Raw genomic sequence first — 22,173 nt, forward strand, 5'->3', positions numbered from 1 at the left:
ATCATCTAAGCTTCTTAATGCTGTGCGGGCTAGGAAGGTAACCGCTGACCACGAAAGATTTTTGTTCTTTGCCTGGTCAAAACAAAATCACAAACAAAATGGAACATGGAGCATCAGTGGTTAGTTTGCATAAGTGCTTTGCTTGCAATTGTCTCTTCTTTGCTACAATTGCCTAATAAACTTTTCAGATCTTGTAGTAAGAAACTTGTACTTGCACAATGAGTATGTCTTTACTTTACTCCAATTGCAATCGCTGATTCAATCAGGCGTGGTTTTTTCACCAGGCTCTCCATCAAACGTCTAAAGCTTTTGTGTCCACTTGCAGTCATGTTCTCTTGTTACATGTTGAGGATTAAATGATTTTTAATAACCTGAGGCCTGTAAAACAGTCATTGTGACTCTTCTCATTTTTTTAGCTGAAAATGGCCATAAAGCTAGGCAAAATTGCAATTTGCTCTTTCTCAAGTCTGTTACATCGCAGCAGGCAGCAAATCTCTCTGTATTGTAACGTATTGAAGCTATTCCAAAAACCTCAGACTAAGCTACAATTGATGTTTTTTAGGAAATTACATTACATCTTTTGGTTGACAATGGATCTCAAATTATTCAGAGTGAGATGCACCGCTCTCTGTGATCCACAGCTGCCTGAACATGACTCACTGACTTCACACACTGACACTCACTCTGCTGTCTGAGACTTGAAAGCAGCTCAGTGGCTCCAGCTCTTTGTTTACCTGACCCTGACAAGCCTTATGTACAGTTTTTACATCAATAACTCTTTCTCTACATCAGTCCTCTGCCAGGCCCACGGCCCGGCACTGAAGAGGCTGTACTAGCCTCTCAGGATTTAGTGAGGCACTCGGATTTGACACTTATGGTGGCGCATGCTGTGGCTCATATATTACAGGAACTTCACATCTGTCTGCGCAGTGCTGGTAGAAACATCATACTGTGTTGTTGGATATGACTAACCTTGTTGTGAAACGTTGCAATCTGCTTAACCCTGTCAGTGCCACTCCTCAACGCTGACCTACAGGTCTTCGTGGATAGCTCTGCTTCCTTTGATAATTGAGAGAGAGAATGATGTAAGCACATTGAGAGTCTCCTGGAGCAGCAGATCATGCAGGGTAGTTGGGGAGCGGTCCATGTATGCAGTTAAGCTGATGATGTTGCAGGGGTGCTTTCAGGTGCTGTGTTAATCACACATGCAGCACTCAAGGTCAAAGGGCGAACCTTGTGGGTACACACCAGCCACTGCAAGTGCCCTGCAACTGCTATGGCTTAATACAGCCTGCGTCTCCTTCATATGTGAAACATGCTATATAAACTAAGTTGCCTGGGCTGCCCAAACTATAAACAATCAAGTAAGCACAGTTTGTCAAATTCGTAAGAAAATTGGGATTGAACAAATTTGAAACAGTAGTCATTTCTCCTATTCCACCATGACCTCTGATTGAGCCAGAAATAGATTTTGCCCTATATGAAAGGTTAAATGACGGACAGGAAGTAAATTACATTTTAATGCTCTTTAAAAAAGCATGGATTGAAATACAATAGAATAGGAAAATTGAGCAATGGAGAGGGCAACTTCTGCTGTACAAGAACACTATTGCAAGAACAATGCCAATCAATGCCAATCAACATTTTTTGTAATTTTTGCAGGATCCCAGGTTATTGAACAGGATGTAATAGACCGGCGCTATGTTCTTTATATCTCATACATGAAACAGGTCAGTCCCTGGACCTAACAAAGTATCTCCCTGATTCCATCTCTAGCCACACAGCTTGTGGTGGTAATTACAAAATTAAGAAGGATGTCAAGAAGATGAGGACTGCTAGGAGCATGATAAGGCTGAAAGTACAGGCCTGTGCCATCTTAAATACACCTCTATTGTTCCTATATCTGCAATCCCTCCCTGGCAATTTAAATCACCAAGTGTAGACCTGCAGCAAACTGATAATGTATCCAATTGAAGAACAGCTGAACGGTATATTGAGCTGTTGTATCAGTGGAAATGGTTAAGTGCCCTTTATGACTTACTGTGTTGCCTAGGTACGGGGAGACGTAACGTCATTAGAATGCACCTTGCCTTTGCTTCCGTGTTTATGTTCCCCTCATAGCTCAAGAGTGACGTTTGGGTTATGGGTGGCCTCTATCGTGGGGTTCTATGCTATTGTATAATAAAATAGTAGCTGTACGACTGGGCTTAGTAAGGTTGGTGTGAATAATAATGACAAGCATTGTGGATGTCCAGCACCCGAGTGGCTGTAAGCTTTTGGTCTCATCTCCTTCTGTGCTCTCCAAGCGGTCATCAGGAAGCAGGATAATATGTCTGATATTCTTAGCACAATTTATCACATACAAAGTAAAGGTTGGAAAATTAAATTAGTTTGGATCCAACCCCTGTTGGTGTAGAGGGGAATGAAAATGTGGACATGTTTGATTGGCAGGCATCAAGTAGTGGCATATAGGGTTGCAGGTTCCTCTCACTAAGGCAGAAGCTAAAGCAATTATAAGCGAACATATGCATCAAACCTGCGAGAAGACTGGGATCAGAGAGAAACAGCTTAGATACACAGGTTTGAGTTTGGGAGGAATGGGGTCTGGAATCAAAAGGAGGAAAGCATCATAACCTTATTAAGAATATGACACACAGGTCTCAAATACACACTACATAACATACACATTGTAAGGATCTTGAGATAATCTTTGTGGTGATATGGCACTATGTAAATAAAGTTGAATTAAATTGAATGATCCAGAAACAGTACACCATGTTACTAGAGGAGAAGAGCCTTTATTGAGTGAACGCTCATGAATACTGCAATATTTCACTGGAGGGTACCTCAGAGAATTTTGTTTAGGTGAGTTTGTTTGTTGTATTTTTAGTCAGTCTACTGCTCCAAACTCCATTCCACAGGGTGGCGGTAATGCGCCAATTAGCTGGCCTGCCAACTGCCAAAAATTGGACAGAAGAAGAAAAAAGAAGTGCGTCACATCAGGTCGGAACGCGGAGGAGGCTTTTTCTATCCGGACGAATTACAGTGACGCACTGACAGGACCAAGCAGTGATGAGCAACGACAGCTGAGCGCCAAGGAGGTGTGTACATACATGTGTGTTTATGTATGCTAATGTTCAGCATGCCTCTTTGGTAGTTAGGGGACGCTACACTTTATTTATAGCACTTTTCAAGAACAAGTCTCACAAGGTGCTTCACAAATCTCAAGAAATAGACCATTAGAAAAGTGTAACACACACCACTACACGTCTGGTTGTCGCCATTGTAAACAATACATATTGACAGCCGATGAAAGCTCTGCAACCTCTCCTGTCAAGTGTATGTCTTTGTAGAGTGCTCAGGGTGGGGGGAGATTCTGGACTGTCTTTTTGTCTGTGTGTCTTTGTACGTGTGTATGTGTCTGCATGGGTGTGTATTTGTCTGTGTCTGCATGTGTGTATTTGTCTGCCTGTGTGTCTGTGTTCAGAATGGCTCAGGAACGGATATGTGCACGTACGAGACATCTTTGGCAAAGTTTAAGAGAAAAGTTTGTGTACACAGTTTGTGTGTCAACTTTTATTTCCTTTTACTATTTGTTTTTGTTGAAGCAAACATTTTACATGACATTACGCATACAATTATATGATATTTTGGAGATCATTTTTTAAGAGAGAGAGAGAGATAGGGAGAGAGAGAGACATATTATTATTACTATTGTTGTTGTAAAACTTTATACGTAGACCCTGAGGTAAAAATAGGCAATATGAGGTACAAGTAGATTGAAATTGAAACAGCCGGAAGCCACGGCCACTGGAGGTTGTGTGAACATAGCACAGTAGTGTGGGCGAGTCCAGGACGGCATCAGTGTGTCAACTTTTCTCTCTGATTGGTCTACAGGTGTGTGCAGGGTCAGCCATGGCCCAAGTGACCCTTCGTCATGATACTGTGCTGTCAGATGTTCACCTGCTGCAGCCCAATGGGAGCCACCAAATGTCCCGACTGAATGCTGTCGGGCAACCTGGTGTGTACAGTGACGTTTTAGTTTGTCCGTGTTGCACATGACTAATGTGATGTGAAGGTTCAAGCTGCATTAAATATTTTTATTTGAAACCACTAGGGGGCAGGAAAGCTCAAAGAAACTTGTTTTATCAAGCACTGATGGGTGACGTTAGGACTGGGCCATATGACATTTCACTTGTGACTTTGTGTGTGTGTGTGTGTGTGTGTGTGTGAGAGAATTATCTCATCAACAACTGTTATCTCCCATTACTATAATTTGTTAAAATAAAAAATATAAATGAAATGAAAAGCAAGGACTATAATGTAGTATCAGTACAAAAAAGATATTAAGTCTGATGTGAAACGATGATTGAAAGGTTCTTTTTGACATACTTTTATATGTTTTTAGGAGTGGGTGTATGGATCAAAATGTCATTACATCTTATTACAAAAATATCTTATATTAATTCATTACATCTTTGTCTTCAGTGTTCATCGCCAAATTTAAGATTTTGCGGGATGCTGAAAGACATGACAACAGTGTTCCAGAGAAAGGTGACACTGACAATAGAACAGAAAAAGGGGACACGGAGACAAAAGCTGTGGGAGGGCAGGTTCAAGATGTTGGACCAGCCCTAGATGAGGATGGAGACCTGGACATTGTACGTCGGTATGGAAACACTCCTGATGAGTGAAGAGTTAACTGCAATGTCTTTCATTTCCATTGCAGCGAAATTGTTTCACACACACACACACACACACACACAGACACACACACACACACACACACACACACACACACACACACACACACACACACACACACACACACACACACACACACACACAAATGATACATTTTTAGATTTCCTGTATCTGTTTCTGCAGACCAGAGAAGCAGTGTCCTGAGAGTGTGCGGTTGACAGTCCACCCCATTATCCTCAGGCAGTGCAGTCCTTTACTGAAGCCAGAAGAAGAGAATGAAGATGATGGAGACAACACGTGCTTCAAAGATACTCTAAGGATTGGTAAGAAAGTCTGATCTTGAGAATGAAAAGAGAAAACGTGTATAATTCTAATGATGACTGGGAATCTCTGGGAGTCTTTTTTTAAAATCACTAGAGGCGAGTCCTCGGGGCGCACCCTTGTTAAAAGGAACAGATAGCGGAGAATTGACCTAAGCCTCAAGGATTCAGCATACATGTTGACTATCTTAATTAATGGTGCCGCCATTAATCTCAATAAAAATGATCAAATTATTAATTTATTGATTCATTAAATGGGAATATTTAAGGATTAGTTGATGTACTTGAAATCTGTCCTTTCTGTTATAATATGAAAAGATTTATTAACTCACAATAATAACTAAGAATCACCACCATGAATATAATAAACCAGATCCAAACAATAACAGGAAAGCAACTGTATGCTCATTGTCATGTCAAATGCTTTCTTCACAGCTTTTCAAATGATTGATGTCATACCAGTGTGACATATAATTAAATTTTCCTCTAATTGGCAGAGCACACCATGGCTACACCCCTTGAGGATGTTGGTAAACAGGTAAGTGACTTTTCCATTGTTTCCCATTATTTGGAGCTGCTGTAGAGTGTTCACATTTATTATATGTAATATGAATTATTCTCCTGCCATTAATTTTTATTGGAACAGTTTGAGCATCTATTTATAAACCACAATCGGTGCGTCCTGCAGATCAGGCCAAGCATCATTTGATTTGATTGTAATCATTTGTGTCTGTCTGTCACAGTGATAATTCATCAGTTGTATTACCACCAGATTATTGTACCACAATGAACTTGCAAAGCCTTACAAAAAAACATGGCACAAATCTACAATCTGTACTGTCCTTGTCTTCCTCACATCAGGTGTGGCGTGGAGCGTTCCTTTTAGCTGACTTCATTCTATCTCAGCCAGTCATGTTCAGAGGAGCAACTGTTCTGGAGCTTGGAGCAGGAATGGGTTTAGCCAGTATCATGATGGCAACTAAAGCCAAAAAGGTGTACTGTACAGGTATGATGTCATCAAGCAGATATCTAAAGGTCCCATATAATGCAAAACGGTTTTATTCCTGCCTTTCTGCATTCAATCAGTTGCCGTTTCAACAACACTGAGTGTGAAATAATGACACCGCCTTGTTTATGCTCCTTTGTGTAAAGCAGACTGGAAAAACTGGTTGGTTTGAGAAAAATATTCGTAGTCACATTAGGTAACGGGATGAAATCCTCATTTGTAGCGCTCTGGCAGTGGCCCGCACAATGGCGCACACACACTGGTCCTGCAGCTGGGGTGATGCCCCTCTACAGCCTTTTCTAGCTCTCCTTGTGTTAAGGCCCTTGAGACTGTACTGGGAGAAGCAGGAAAACTTCTTTTGATGTCACATATGGATGGAAGCTGGACTACCTGTCAAGCTGCAGATAGTATAGTGCGTAAAAAGCTCGGCTGACTCTGGCATTATCAAGCGTCGGATGGGCAAAAATTCCCACAGACACACTCCAAACACTTGGATTTTGAATGCAGCTTCTCTAACATTTGGGCCTCTTGTGAAATTCTCACAGTTTAAGTCACGGATGATATGTTTTCTTGTGTTGAAGATGTTGGTGAGGACCTCCTGAAAATGTGTCAGAGGAATGTGGTGTTAAATAATCACCTGCTGGAGCCTGGAGGTGAGAAAACTTAACATAGTTTAATTTTTCCCACGTTCATTCAAGGTTCCTTGGGGAATTTCACTGTGACTAATGAAAAGCAGAAAGCACATGACGATTCCTTTATTTGTTTCTTGTGTCAGGTGGAGAAGTGAGAGTGAGACAGCTGGACTGGCAGCAACAGGATCTTTGCACAGGTAACAGGTTGGAGGGCCCTGCATATTCTGTACTTCAGGTTTCTTCCTGTTAATACTGTATTATTCGTTTGTTGCAACAAGCACTTTGTCATGTTTGTTTGAAAAGCCGGTTTACATCAGCAGTTACCAATTGTCTTCTGCTGTGGTGATATTGATGTTTGTGTAATTTTTCAGCGCTCCTGGTTCCAAATAAATATTTGGACAAAACTATTTCTAATATAGTTACATACATTTAGCTGGTTTGTTAAATGTAAGGTCTTGACGTTTGATCAAAGTGACCTTAAGATGATCTTAAAAAGTCTTACATTTAACCTCCTTAAACCTGCCAGTATCTTGAAATTGCTTGCAACTTCTTCATTCTTTCAGGTACAGGAATCATTCAAACAATTTTCATTCCTTCAGGCTTCGTTCTTTCAGACATTTGTTCAGCAATCGGCAATAATTTCAGCAGTTGCAATCGCAGCGCATTTTCTTCAGGCAATGCATTTCTAGTTAAATATTGCTCGGGACATAACTCTGAACACTGACAGGTTCACTGCTGTAAGTTTAATGTTGATACATTTATGGTGAACTGTTTAACGCAGGATTCTGGTCTTAAGAGCGTCAATAGCTAAGACTTTCTCCTGTCTTTCTTTCTTCTTTTATGTTTTTTGTCTTTTATTATAGATGCTGATGTGGAATTTAGCTGGACAGAAGAGGAAGTGGCAGATATCTTTGACAATATAAACTTCATCATCGCTGCTGATGGTATGCTTCTTCATTTAATTGAAGTATCAGAGGACATGACAGTGAGCATGTGATTATACATTTCTGCTTTTTTGTGTGTGTTTTATAACCTCATACTGTTGATTACTTTTTTGCCTGCGTCGATCACTTGCCTGTGTTTGGACCGATAAGTGATTTAGCTCTTTTCCTGCTCCCTGTCTGTTTGGCTGCCTTGCTGACTCATTAGCTGTGTATGAGCACTGCCTGCTTCATTGAACTTTGATCTGTGAATGTTACATCAATGTCTGATCCTGGGTTTCTCCTCACTCTGGTTATTACAGAGGCATGACATTATTGCAAGGCACTGCCACCCAATGCTCATCCTGCTAACATAGTCCTTAACATCCTGTGCTGAGTCAGTCTGCTACACTGTAATCATATCATAATCTTTGATATTTTAACGTCAAAGATTTTCAATGCACTGTGCCTTTAAGGTCTCATATGTCCTGTGATTGCAATTTCCTGCCTCTGGAAAAGTTCTCATTGAAAAAATATTGATATTATTTATATTATTAATGCACAGCAATCACATTCTGCCCATGTCCATTGCACAATGCACCCACTGTGCCAAAATCGAGATTGAGATCCCTCCTGATCTGATGCTGTCTCCACGTTGGCATTGCGATCTGTGAGCTATCTCATGATGTGACCCCGGGGCACTGGTTGCCAAGCAAGGTCATACTGGTTAACATGGTTGTCGAAATGAAGATGTGTATGTGATCTGCAAACAACAAGATGAATAATCATTTAAATCTTTCTGTGACCAGTTTTCTATGATGATGACCTGACGGACGCCTTCTTCCGAACTCTGTGCCGCTTGTACAGTTATCTTCCTCATGGCTGCGTCACCTACATCTCCACTGAGAAAAGGTAAACCCAAAGCAGATAACGAGGGATTCTAGTTGTTCCGGTCCAGCTTTTACACATTCCTTCACATTGTTGATCTCGAGGAATCCAGTAAATGGAGAACCCAAAAAGCACATCTAAAGTTATAGTGAGTTTAATAACGGAATAGTACAACAGGAAAGCAGCCCTGATACTTGCTGCTGTGTCTGCGTGACAGGATGAATTTCACTGTGCAACACCTGGATGTTTCCTGTGAGGCCTATGACCACTTCCGCTGCTGTCTGTCACGACTGTCACACCTGGTGGATGGACAAATCAGCTTCAGTGTGGAGCAGCTCCCTTCCACCTTCCCCCAGTTTCTCCATTATGAACGTATTGAGCAACTGGTGAGGAAACGCACTGCATTTAATTCATTCCAAATGTAATGCACAGTATACACCAGCATCAACTGACCATAGCCATTGCAGCCATTTTTAATTCCTTAAAATAATACCCAAAATATGTTCTACACAACCAAAATCTCTCAAAGTTTGCCCATAAATTTGTTTATGTCACTGTTATCTAGCATTTGTTTCTCTCTCTCTCTCTCTCTCTCTCTCTCTCTCTCTCTCTCTCTCTCTCTCTCTCTCTCTCTCTCTCTCTCTCTCTCTCTCTCTCTCTCTGGAAGCTTTACATGTTGTTTGTTCTGTATATCTACAGGAGCTGTGGAAGTTGACGACTACTCATCCCCCGTTTGATCAAGCCCACACATAAATCTGAGCAGGTTTCATGCTCACCATGATATATCCATAAAAGGTGTGGATTCCTGTTGCTTCCCCAACAACAACAATCTGCCATTCGCCTGTCATATTAAGGGTAATGAATGGAGAGCAGTGACTGAAGAAGCCTGGACTTGGTGATTAGACCTTTTGTAAAAAAAAAAAAAAATAAATCAGGAATCCCTGGAGACTATGCAATGGTCTTTGGTTGAAATCCCTTAGTCCCCAACCTCCACGAGCACCTCAAAGTCTCCAACAAAATACCACGGCTCATAAACTCCAATATATGAGATCTGACTGTCTTCTTACTCTCCACACCAAAATAAAGAAGCTTTATTTGAATTGGAGGATCTGGTTTCTAACTCAGCCTTACCTGAGAAGTTACAAAATCAAAGACGCATTTCAACAAATTTCAGGATATTGATGCACTTTTCGTGATTGTTCTCCAGAGATTGTCATTCATTTATTTACATATTGTTGAAATCAAAACCGTAGCTCCTAAGGCTTGCGACCCTCACAACACACACTCTGAGTTGTTGGAGTTGAGTGACTGCTAGTTTCAACAGTTTCAAGCACTTGATGAACTGAAAAAGCACCCCCCTCATGAACTGTCCAATGTCCATGAATATCTGAAAACAGAGAGACAAGCACCTGAGTGTGAACATATCTAAGCTCCTCTAGTGCAAAACAAGGTGCAAGAATGCATGCAAGATAACAAGTACACACAACAAGGGGTGCAAAGTACATAAGGAGGACAAGGGTATAAAGTGCAGAATGTGCATCTGGCTGGGAAAGTAAGAGTATTTACAATATATACAACTTGTACAGCATACACATGTGGTATATATGATATACAGCAAATGTTAATAAATCAGCATTGTAATAAGAACAGCCTGAGTAGTCTTGATGGAATATGAAGTTGGGTGTGTAGCAAACTAATGTGTGTCTGGATGCTCAGGCATGACCAATGAAATTATTATGGCCATATGAACTGTTGTCATCCTTTAAAAAACATGGAAATGTAAACGATAAATAGGACTTTTAAATTTATAACATAGATGCAAATTCTCAGACACAAACCCACCTTTGTGCTAGGTCAACATTTTATAAACTATCACATCCATCAGGCTAAATTAGTCATTTATACTATACCTTGATATGTGGCTTTTTTTCCTCTATATTATTGTAGTTTAAATAAAGCTTGGTTGAAGAAAAAAACTCATTCGCTGGTGGATGTCGCGTGCCCTTTGAACCCGGTAGAGAAAGTTAGCGGTCTCTGTGTGTTCCGGGTGAAAACATTCCTGAAGAGATTTAAAGGTGAGTAACGCAAAGCAATCACACCCGTTCATCATATCACTGCGCATCTTTATTCTGGGCCACCACGGATCCTTAATTGTTATTAAATATGACGAAAACTGCTTAAATCTTTCAAACGTCTCAGAAACGCCACAAACACAACAAACAAAACAGCTATATTTTCCTGCGTTGTACAGTGACACCTCACGCATTGTATAACATTTGGCGAATTTGCAATTATTCTAGTATTTTATCGTAACGAAGATCGGAATGAGCGGAAACAGTAGCAGTCAGTAGGCTGTGGGGGTCGAGGGCTGGTTTCAGGTGGGCACGGTAGCATTTTTAGATTTACTAATGTAAACTCTTACATTTCATCAAATTGGACTTAAAATGGTCTTCAAACGACTTAAACTGAACTTCCTTAAACTTGCAATGTCCCGTTCATTGTTACATAATGTCAACATCACATAAGTGTCCGTGTCAAGTGAGATTAGCACGTCAGATTATCTTTAAGTATCTTGAACCAAAGCAGAACTAGTCTATAATGAAGGTAGAGATTTGCAGTCATAATGTTCACTGCTGCTTAGCTTAGCTGTGTGCTGCAGTGTGAATTTTGATACATTGCTTATAATATCAATCACCTAAATTGTGATAGATTGATTGCTCCGGGGGCTACGAGCTGGTTATTTATTTCCAAGTAAATATATTGGAAAGTGTGCAGAGCAAATTCAGCAAAAGCTTGGTCCAGGTCCTCTTAAACCCTGAGCAACCAGTCCCCTCTCCTGGACTAGGAACAAAAGTCTCTTTTAACTGCTGCTTTGATTTCTAACTTTATTTTACAGTTCTCCATAGCATGTCATCCGTAGAAACAAAGTCCAGAGTCCTATAGCTGGTGTGTTTATCTTCACATTTATGTATAATTCATATCTTAAGTCTCGATAATAAAACCAGTCATTGTTTCAAGATACTAAGATACCAAGTTGTTTAAGTAAACAACAATAATGATTTTACAATAATGATTTTGGGCCCTAGAAGCTTTTGGAATACTAATTGTATCTGGCAGCATACCACGTGAACTTTGACCTTTCTCCTGTTATCCATTTTATTCCATATGAAGTGAATGCGGTTTTGTAGTAATAAAGTAAAGACACACAATGTTAGTTTACCTTTCAACCTAAGCACATCCTGTACATCATCTGGAGACTTTGAGAGGAGGATGAGGGAGAAGTATCATATGGGGAGACAATCCCATCATAGTTCAAGAGCGCTGTTTGTCAATCCAAGAGCAGACGTTATACATGGTGTGCTAGACAGCTGATGAATGAATGAAAACAATGGAAGTTGTTATTGATTTGTTCTGGACCTTTTTTGTACCTTACCTTTTTTCCTCATTTGACAGGTTTTTACATGATTCTTCCTCTTAACCGTTGTTGTTCTGGCTCTTGGCACTGTGAGAGATGAGCCACTCTGAGTGTACATTCATGAAATTAGATGCTAAATTAATTCTGTATACGTATGTGGAAGTAATTTGATCCTGGCAATGTCCAGACAAAGATACAAAGAAATACATGCGATAAAACATTTTAGGACAGTTCACACAGATATTTTAATAAAAGACGTACTGCTTCCAGGGTGTCCCCATCATGAGTCAGCGCACCGAGCGACGTGGGATACATGTCGACCAATCGGAGCTGCTGTGCAGAAAAGGATGTGGTTACTATGGCAACGCAGCATGGCAGGGCCTGTGCTCCAAGTGCTGGAGGGAGGAGTACCAGCGGATCCGACAGAAACAGATCCAGGATGACTGGGCCTTGGCAGAGAAGTACGTCCTGCTAGGTGTTCTGTTGCAATGGCAAAGTTTCATAACACTAACATACAATTGATGGAGTAAAACAAAGAAGACCAGACTGGTACTGGCAAATTTGATGTGATTAATTGAGTGAATAATTATTAGTCATTATTGTGTTTCATAGTTTCTCTGTTCAACCACTCAAATACGTTGTGCGCCGATTATGATTCATGGTACAAATCTCAGAGGGAAAGCTTGTCACGAGATAGTAGTGAACCTGTGTGGACCTGCAGGATTTGTTCAAACAAATCTAATTGTAGTTATTGCCACTAGTAAAGGGATTATGATTTGAACTGTATTTTTAGCTGATAGTATATTGATGGGGTGGTCTTAGTCACAGTAAAAAGGTTCTATACATATGTAGGTTTTGGGGCTTATGATATTTAGGTCACCTGTGTTAAAGGGAACCCCGCCATGTTTGTAACCATGGCCGTACATCATGTGGAAACAATAACGGTTTGGTAATCGATTAGTTGTAAATCCCGAGCCGCAATGCAAGTGCAGATTTGTTATATGTTAGTGGTAGTAATATGAGTGATTCCTACACTTGATGAGTGATGAACGCTCTGCATGATCTCTGTCCTCCCAGGTTACAGCGGGAGGAGGAGGCAGCAGCGTATGCCAGCGGTCACCCAGTGCCGAGTCAATCTCATTCTCAGCACACAACACCACAGCCTCACCCAGGTCACACCGTTCTGGGCCCCTTCTCCAAGTTTGAGGAGAAGAAGACCAACGAGAAGACACGCAAAGTAACCACGGTGAAGAAGTTCTTCAGCCCTTCATCACGTGCAGCCCCCAAAAAAGGTGAGAGAATCTGCTTAAAACCAACTCCACAGTCATTCACGTTTGTGTGTGTGTGTGTGTGTGTGTGTGAGAGCGTGCACGAATATCTGAACATTTCACTTTCCTGCTGTTTACTCGATTTTTATACACCTTCACCACCTGCATCCTCTTTATTACTTCCAATCAATTCCAATGGAATGTGAACTCAATCACAGTTATGGGGGTTAATTGATAACGTCTGAGCCCGAGTTAAAATGTAATGAGCAGGATTGTTATATTTTAGTGGAGTCATATCTTCCCTGAGGTATTTTTCACTTGCGCTCAGTGATTCATAATTTCTCTCCTCCCACTATCTAAATGATCTTCCCTTAGATGCATGATGAATAAAAGAAACATTTTACAGGTAACAAAGAACGATGCACAAACAAGTAAGGCTAAAGTCGATTCCACGATCATCCTGAGAAAGGTCTGCAAAGTATTCTTTCTTCTTCTTTATCAGAATCTCAAGAAAGCAAGACACCCAGCCCGTCCATCAGCCGCCAATCCAGCATAGAAACGGACCAAGTTACCAGGGACTTCATGGACTTCCTAAAAAACCTTCAGAAGCCGGGAAGAGACGTTCATAAGCAGTGCCGGGCCTTTGTTGAGAACACATCTAATAAGAAGGTACGCCATCCCCACATATCCATGAATAGTAAATAAAACAAATCTACTGTTCAAATAATGTGTTTGTTTACAAGTAGTATTATTTCCCTCAGACCTGACATTGCCTTGGGTACACTGGGCTCACACTCTGGCTTTATTAGTAAAAGTTTTTTTCTTATCTTTAGCCTGTGATCTGGTTCAGGTCGTTTAAGACAAACCACACCCATTTTAAATAGTTTTTCTAGCTTTATTTATTATATATTTTCCCCTCACTCGTGACCAAGATCCCATGACTTAGGGCAGCAACTCACTCCCAACCCGCAGGGAGCATTCCCCCGTTTTCCATCCGAGCACCATGACCTCAGATTTGGAGGTGCTGACCCTCATCTCTGCCGTTTCACACTAGGCGGCCAACCGCCCCAGTGCGTGCCGGAGGTCACGTTCCGATGAAGCCAACAGAACACGTAATTTGCGCATAGCAGTGACGAAATTCTGAGGCTCCCAAAGCGTCTCCTCACGGCGGCTCCGCCTTGAGATCCTGTCCGTGAATATCACTAACAGGACCTGTGAGAAGGGGCAGCCCTGGTGACCCTGGTGACCCTGGTACCCCTAATCCCCCACAGGATTCCCTGGGGGACCGGGTCATAAGCCGTCATAAGTTCACAAAACACATGTAGACTGGATGGGCGAACTCCCAGGACCCCCGCAGCAACCCCGCCTGGGTTACGAGCTGGTCTACTGTTCCACCGCCAGGACAGAACCCACATTGTTTCCCCTGAGTCCGAGGTTCGACAATCAGTTGGAGCCTCCTTTCCACCACCCTAGAATAGACTTTAGCCGGTAGGCTGTGAAGTGAGATTTATCCTAAAAAATAAATCTTGCAGTTCTTTTTTGCTCTTTAAAATAAATAGAAGCCAACTCTACTATTAGTACTCAGTGCTAGTATCAATCAAGTGGATTGCATGTCCCCTCCAGGAAAAATACATTTACACCCTGGTCTACATTTTCTGAAGTGAACATTGGCACGTTTCAGTTTCAGTTGACTAAGCACAGGCCTTGTGACCCTATGACCTTTTCCAGGATCTGAGTGGTGAGGAATATTCAGAGTGTGTTCAAGATTTCTACCAGAACCTGGCAGAGCGTTTGATGAGTCACTTTAAAGGTGAGTTCATACCAAACTTCTCAAAATGATAATTTATCTGATTATATCAGATTGATCTTGAAAGGATGAGCCTTCCCAGTAATTTGTTTGTGGTGTTGAAAACCAAATCATATTATTCCAAACCCAAAGGCAAAAGCTAGCACACACAGAGAACATCAGGACAAAGTTGAAAATGGATGTCATGTGTCATTTATACACAGGCATTGGCAGGTGACTGGTTTACAGAATCACATGGTAATTAACTTCCTTTGGTCACATATATATTTTTTCTTGACAATGACTAAAATCTGAAAACATTTGAATACATACAATTCAATGTCTTTAATGAGGTTACAGGTTCTGTGATATACATTCTATGTTTTCACATCTTGGAACTTCAGAACCAAAGAAGCATTGATCAGATTTAATCAGTTGGGTTGAAAAGTAAGTAAAAGGTTGTCTCTGGTTGTTCATAATGATAAGACAGGAGGACTTTTGGTGATCTCATGCAGTGATGGTTCTGCACTGAAGATGCAATGAGGAGGCAGTGGCTCAGTGGTAGAGCTTGGAAACCGGAGGGTTGCCAGTTCAAATCCCTGCCGAGGTGCCCCTGAGCAAGGCACCGAACCCTCAATTGCTCCCCCCTCTGTAACTTACTGGGTGGTAATATAATGTAAGTCGCTTTGGATAAAAGCGTCTGCTCAATGCTCGTAATGTAATGTAATGTAATGTAATGTAATGTAATGTAATGTAACTCAGAGATGAGAAATCGTGGTATTAGGCTTTGGATTAGGCTATTATAGATGCATGGTAGTTTTTCTTTCATAGAATTTTGCCTTGCATTTGAATTCATCCGGTTCTAAACAATTCATGTCCTTAGTTGTGAGAACTGTCCCTTGGGTATGTTTTGTTTCAAGAGATTTGGAGGGTTGCTGTTATAGTGGAGGAAGGTACTGTGTTATATGCTCTTCCTGTAGATCCAGGTATGAATACATCCATCCTGGTGTTTAGAGATGGTGAGATCCAAAAAGGTAATTTGCATTTGTGTTGTAGATTACCTCTTTCTTCCAGTGTGGTGCCACCAGGGCTGCATATGCTGGAGCAGCTGATGTGCCCACAGCAGACCCCTTGTCTGTAGGAGGTAGCAGTGCGGAAATAATATTGCGTAAAAACCAAGTTAAGCATTTGGTAACAGCTCATTGGGGGTAGGCTGCAGTAGTCTTTTTGAGAGAGATATTTGGAGATTGAAGTTAAGCATGTATCATTTGGAATGCAGGTGTATGAGCTTTCCACATCTGTGGATTCAATTATTGTATACAGTGTAGTTATCAAGACAATTGATTTACATCTTTTAAATCTTTCAAAAAAGAGCATGGGGATGTTGCCAGGTCTTTAAGAAAAAAAAATCCTCAAACTTTGATGGCGGTTCTGTAATGGATTGTACCAGAGACAATGGATCTTGGTGGAGGATTGTTTGTGTATTTTTGGGTTCCACATACAGATACACATACACATTGGAATCCTGGGATACTAATCTGAGAGGAAGTCATACTCTTTCAGTGAGTCCCAGTTGCTTTCCACGGCAAGTTTAATTTCACTGCAATACATCTGATAATTGGCTCTGTAAACTGACAGATAATAGTTTTAGGTCATGTGATCTACTGAATCTTGTTCTTCATCAGGCTCCTTAGAGTGTGTGGAACAGGTGATGGACCAGGTAGAGAAGTACATCATGACCCGTTTGTATAAGAGTGCCTTCTGTCCAGAAAGCACAGATGATGAGAGGAAGGACCTGTCCACTCAGAACAGAATAAGGTGAGAGTGTGGACTAAGTGGATTATTAAGATTGTTCATCTTGTGAGTGTGTGACATGATTTCACACACTGGACTTCATAAGGTTTATGTTACAAACTACAGGACACATTTTCACCCAAATGCTTAAAACCTGATGGGTGCATACCTCTAGCAAAGTCCAACCGTTTTTTATCATGGCTTTGTCTCTCAAAAATGGAATTAAACAGGTTAATGATTAGACCAAGATAAACCCCCCCCCTCCACCCACAGACAAATCAACACATATGTTAGTTTACCAGTTATTGACAAAGATGTGAGTCACTTGATGTGTGAGTGCACATGCCCACAATAAGCATTGTCATCCAGCTTGCCTTCCAGCTTGGTACAGACATTCTACATGTAAAACTGTGTCACAATTGACCAAAAATTGTCTTTTTGGTTAAAAATCTAAATAGCAGAAAATCGAGTTGGATGGAAAAAGGTGAATCTGGATTGAATTTCTATTGAACAAGTTATAGTTTCAAAGTTAGTGGCCAAAATATGATTGACTTGCTTTTGTTTTGGAGACCAAAAAGTGGGAGTAAGTCACAAGCTTCTTTATAACTATTGCACACCCAGCCGTTCGTCGAGAGGCAATCTCTCTTAGAATTGGCTCTCCCGAGTTTTCTCCCTTTTTTCTCTATACAGTTATTAATTATACAGGTTCTTTGAGACATTGTATGTGATATTGGGCTACACAAATAAAGTTGACTTGACTTGACCTGGATTAGATTTGTGTGATTGGTCAGAATTATCCAGAAAGTAACCCCCTTACCTGGAAAAAGTTTCATTCTTCGCCTGGAACAAAATCGCAAACACAATCGAAAATGGAGAATCAGTACCATGTGTGCATAACCACATTATCAATAGTTAGGTTCCCATAGACAAACATTGGACAGAGGACGCTAGAGTGTATGTGGCCTGGAATCAGGAGCCACACAGAGTACCAGGGGAATATCAGGCTACAGCAGGAGGATGGATAATATCATGCCAAGTCACAGGAGCAATACCAATTTGGGGAGCTATAGCCACAGCACAACATGTAGGACGTCTGACATGTCATCACTGCTGACTGAGCAGCAACTTCAGCCCCGGGAGAGAGCATCTGCCGCCACATATCACTTCCTCTTTAGTGCATGATTATAACATTGTACCCCTGTACCAGCAGAGCCCAATGCATCAACCATTGGTTATGGTTGTACATTTGAGCCAGAAAGACCAGAGGGTTATGGTCTGTGTGCATTGTCACTGGTAGGGAAGTGGAACCAACATACACCTCAATGCTGCAACCCAAGCAACATGGCCAGGGTTTCTTTCTCAGTGGTGGAGTAATGCAACTGATGGTGTTTGAACTTTGCAAAGAAGAAACACATTGGGTGAGGTATACCGTCAGCATCATCTTGGAGTAACACAGCTCAATTCCAAAGGTGCTAGCATCAACCTCTAATTTAAAAGGAAGGGAGAAGTTAGGGGCAGCCAGGACAGGGACACTGCATAGGAGGGTTTCGGCAGCTTCAAACAACTGTTGACACTCAGCAGTCCACAGAAAAGGAACCCTAAGGCTACACAGAGCAGGGAGGGGGGGCGACTACCACTGAAAAGTTTCTGCAAAAACTAGTGACCAGCACCACTAGTACCAGTATACCCTCACCGAGTAGGACTGCCTTGTACTACCCCTATTCTCTCTCATAGCATCAAAACACTTTGCTAGAGAGGAGTCACTCTTCTGAGCCTGGATAACTGCATCACGAGTTAACAGCCATGTTACATCTGAAACGGGAATAGCTTCTACCTTCTCTTTAGGTTCCACCAACAGACATCTCAAGAACTCACCAGCAGAAGTACTCCGGCATAAAAACCAACCTGAAGCAAACAGGGTATCTGAGCGATGTACCCCCTGAACCTGTTGTTGTCTGAAGACCTCAGGGTGATTCTGCACACGATCATCTGACCTCAAGTGCAGGATAAGCTGTCCCTCCAGCTATGTCCTTACCCATGATAAAACTAATGGCCTCAAGACACGTCCGTCACACGGCCGTTAACAAGGGAGGATTAAAGCGTGAAGCCTGACTAGTCTGCAAGATCTTGGGGGTGAAATCCTGCTTCACACAGCTGCTGTTATGGGTTTAGAGCTTATTTGTCAGCCAACACTACACTGTTGTATTGAAATTTCACAATGTAAATGTGAATAAATGCTTCTGTAAATATTACCTTAGCATTAGATCTTCTAACGTTTGATGAGGATAACAATGTTGATGATGTGTCAGATATGTAACACGTAACAATTACAGAACACACAGGTAGAGGCTTTATAATGTATATAAACTTCTCTTGCTATGTGTGTGTGTTGCAGGGCCTTACACTGGGTTACCATTGAGATGCTGTGTGTGTCCATGGATGAAGAAATCCCTGAAGTCTCTGACAATGTGGTAAAAGCAATCACAGGTCAGTGTGTTCCTAAATTGCTGTTCATTTACACTGGATTGAACCGAAACTGTAATTTAAGGCTTTGTGTAAAAATTTTGATGATAGTTCATAGCTTTTACATGATCATATTGTGATTCGATGCTCTCTGTAGGACTAATAACAGAATCGTAGTAGTAATTACATTTTAATTATAATTGTTATCTATTATTATTTTATAACTTTATTCAGTTTTGCTGTCAGAGAGAACAGCAAAACTGAAAGTACTGATGATGTATAAGTGAGTGAGGGTTGGTCCAGATCTGTATTTCATTAGTAAACGATGATTGGTTCAAGTGTATCCTGTCTAAGTGAGTGATGATTGCTCTCTGATCTATGTGTCTCATATCTGTGCCAGATGTTATTGAGATGGACTCTAAGAGGGTTCCTCGGGACAAACTAGCGTGTATTACCCGCTGCAGCAAACACATCTTCAGTGCCATTAAGGTCACAAAGAATGAGCCGGCCTCTGCTGACGATTTCCTTCCTGCTCTCATCTACATCGTGTTGAAAGCTAATCCTCCAAGGCTGCAGTCCAACATCCAATACATTACTCGCTTCTGTAACCCCAGCAGGCTGATGACTGGAGAGGATGGATACTACTTCACCAACCTGGTCTGTTTTTCTGTATTTTTTCATTTTGACTCCTTCCTGGATTGAGATTAGGATTATTGTATTGTATTTAGTTCAATAACTATTTGTTTTGAGGAACAATCAATTGACTTTGATTAGATTTTTTTGTGTCTTCATTATTGTGTTGCAGTGATGTGTGTGCACAGCTATGTGTAAATGATCGAGGTCTCTCTTGTCTTCCCTGTCCTCTGTTTGTTCAGTGTTGTGCTGTGGCCTTTATCGAGAAGTTGGATGCTCAGTCTCTCAACCTGTCTCCAGAGGAGTTTGAGCAATACATGGCAGGTCATGCCTCACCACAGTCTAACAGCACAGAGGCTCCTTGGCCCCCCGCTGGCCCAACACACTCTATGACTGTCTCCATCCCTGTCACTCAGCTCCATCACAACCTGGAGGTGATGTCAACTCTCAGTGAGCAGCAGAAGACTCTGATGGAGGCCGCTCAAAGCCTGCAGGGAGACATCCTCTCCTGGAAGGAGAATGTGCAGCAAGAGGTGCAGGACATCCTGGAAAAATACCCTCTGGAGGTTCGCTGTCACACACTATCTGCCATCGATGGTGACAACATGGAGAACGAGCACCTGCCTCCACCTCTCACACCCCAGATGTTCGCTGGGTAATGGCAACATTTTCAATTAAATCAGTAATGTATTCCATCAGGTTTATTCAAGCAAAAAGAGAGGAAAAATGCACATAGAAAATGAGCAACACTGACTGCACCTACTCCTTGAGACTGGATTGTGGAAATTGAAAAAAATATTTTAAATAAATGCATTCAAATAATAATTATAACTGAATAACACCCTTTGCATGCATGACTGTTTGTAATGGTTGATCACTGATGACACTTTACATACACTGTCCAAGTGAACGTTGCTGACAGGTGTGTCATGTATGCCATTTTGCCTTTTATTGCTGTGTTTCGTCCTCATTTGTCTGTGACTGGTCACCAGTTGAGGCTGGAATGATGAAACAGGTCTGGGAGGAGATTTACTGACATTCTACTAAATTATTTATTAAAGTTGCTGCATTTTTGTTTTTTTTATTTTCAACCACTCATTACACTAAGACATTGAAAGCCTCATCATGATCTACACTGCTGAAAAAAATGAAGGGAACACTTGATCGTCACAGTATAACACCAAGTTAGTGAAACTTCAAGGAGCTTTGTCAGTCAATTTCACCTGCTTTGGTGTAAATGAAAGTGACAACAGGTGCAATGGAAAGGCAAAAGCAAGACAACCCCCCAAAAGGGAATGGTTTTTGCAGAGACTTTATAAAGGTACTGTTGTAACATGTCAATATACAGGTATATCCTGTACGGACATACAGAGAAGAATGTACAAATGTTTTATTTGGCAAGTATTGTAATGGATGTTTATGTGTTACATGTCACTATGTATGTTCAACAATAACTGATTTGCATTAAAATGGCTGATCTGATATAAACACAGTTTCCCTGCTGATTTGGTTTTACATTTACACAAATACCCATCGTATCTCATCCACAACACTAACAATTTGCACAAATGCCCATGTCCACAAAAATAAACTGGTGTTAGCCCCCCAAGATTTGTATTGATCACAAATTTTGATGCAGATATAATATAATATAGAACAACCTTTATATTCTTGTGTCACTGGCCATTTCTGACACATCAACAATCGAATCATCTTATGTTAAAGGGTTAATTTTATCTAGCTTTGACGAACAATTTTAACTTGTCCTATACCAGGAAAATGTGCTACTTTCCTAATGTTTTAAAATTCCTTTCCAGAGAAATTGGCAGTAGGTTTTGTTTTATGATCATATTGTAAATTTAAACCTAGTGCTTAAACCAGTGAATAATGATGAATAGACAACATACCGTGGCCACGTCATCAGTTTAAACCTGTAAGTGCCTCTCGCTAGTGGACTGTTCCGTCCAAAACCTCTACACACGGCAGACAATCTAGTCAATAAAGCGATTCAACAGCTTATGATCTACCAGCAACACCGTGAAAAACTGTAAACAAGTAAATAAAAATGATTTTCTCTCTCCAACCTTCCCTATCCTTCTTACCTTACATCCTATGTCTCCTGATGTCGACTGATCACTGGATGTCACTATGTGGATGTCTCTGGAGCTTAAACATGTGAACAACAGGCCATATCTCTTGAATTCTTTCTGACCTTGTTTTATGTGGAAAAGGCTTAAATGGGCCGAAATAGACGGGTCTGTCACTCGAAGCATACACCTTTCTGCAAGTCACACAATCTTTGATATGCTTCGTCACTATTCCTGGAGCCAATACCTTGCTTGCT

The 22,173-nt window shown here is 41.1% G+C and overlaps 2 protein-coding genes across 3 annotated transcripts; both read left to right on the forward strand.

Annotated features, from left to right (window-relative positions):
- The first annotated feature begins 3,003 nt into the window (after positions 1–3,003).
- On the forward strand, positions 3,004–9,402 carry mettl22 (methyltransferase 22, Kin17 lysine). Its single transcript, XM_076161425.1, has 12 exons — positions 3,004–3,101; positions 3,898–4,021; positions 4,489–4,669; positions 4,888–5,027; positions 5,522–5,562; positions 5,886–6,030; positions 6,612–6,683; positions 6,806–6,859; positions 7,526–7,606; positions 8,392–8,494; positions 8,688–8,856; positions 9,170–9,402. Exons 2-12 carry the CDS (start codon positions 3,916–3,918, stop codon positions 9,221–9,223), a joined length of 1,146 nt encoding a protein of 381 aa, XP_076017540.1. The 5' UTR covers positions 3,004–3,101; positions 3,898–3,915; the 3' UTR covers positions 9,224–9,402.
- Positions 9,403–10,462: 1,060 nt separating this feature from the next.
- On the forward strand, positions 10,463–21,317 carry LOC143009292 (rab5 GDP/GTP exchange factor-like). 2 transcript variants are annotated; one of them, XM_076161373.1, is made up of 9 exons: positions 10,463–10,545; positions 12,156–12,346; positions 12,963–13,177; positions 13,656–13,822; positions 14,882–14,963; positions 16,625–16,757; positions 19,129–19,220; positions 19,597–19,853; positions 20,072–21,317. In XM_076161373.1, the coding sequence occupies exons 2-9, from the start codon at positions 12,168–12,170 to the stop codon at positions 20,486–20,488; spliced, it is 1,542 nt and encodes a 513-aa protein (XP_076017488.1). In that variant the 5' UTR covers positions 10,463–10,545; positions 12,156–12,167; the 3' UTR covers positions 20,489–21,317. The 2 variants fall into 2 exon arrangements, with proteins under 2 accessions (XP_076017488.1, XP_076017489.1); XM_076161374.1 differs by lacking the exon at positions 10,463–10,545 and adding an exon at positions 10,824–10,848.
- The last annotated feature ends 856 nt before the right edge of the window (positions 21,318–22,173 follow it).

Source organism: Genypterus blacodes, unplaced genomic scaffold (genome assembly GCF_046128005.1).
Source record: "Genypterus blacodes isolate CSIRO-AG114 ecotype Tasmania unplaced genomic scaffold, CSIRO-AGI_Gbla_v1 ptg000111l_1, whole genome shotgun sequence".
Lineage (NCBI taxonomy): Eukaryota > Metazoa > Chordata > Actinopteri > Ophidiiformes > Ophidiidae > Genypterus > Genypterus blacodes.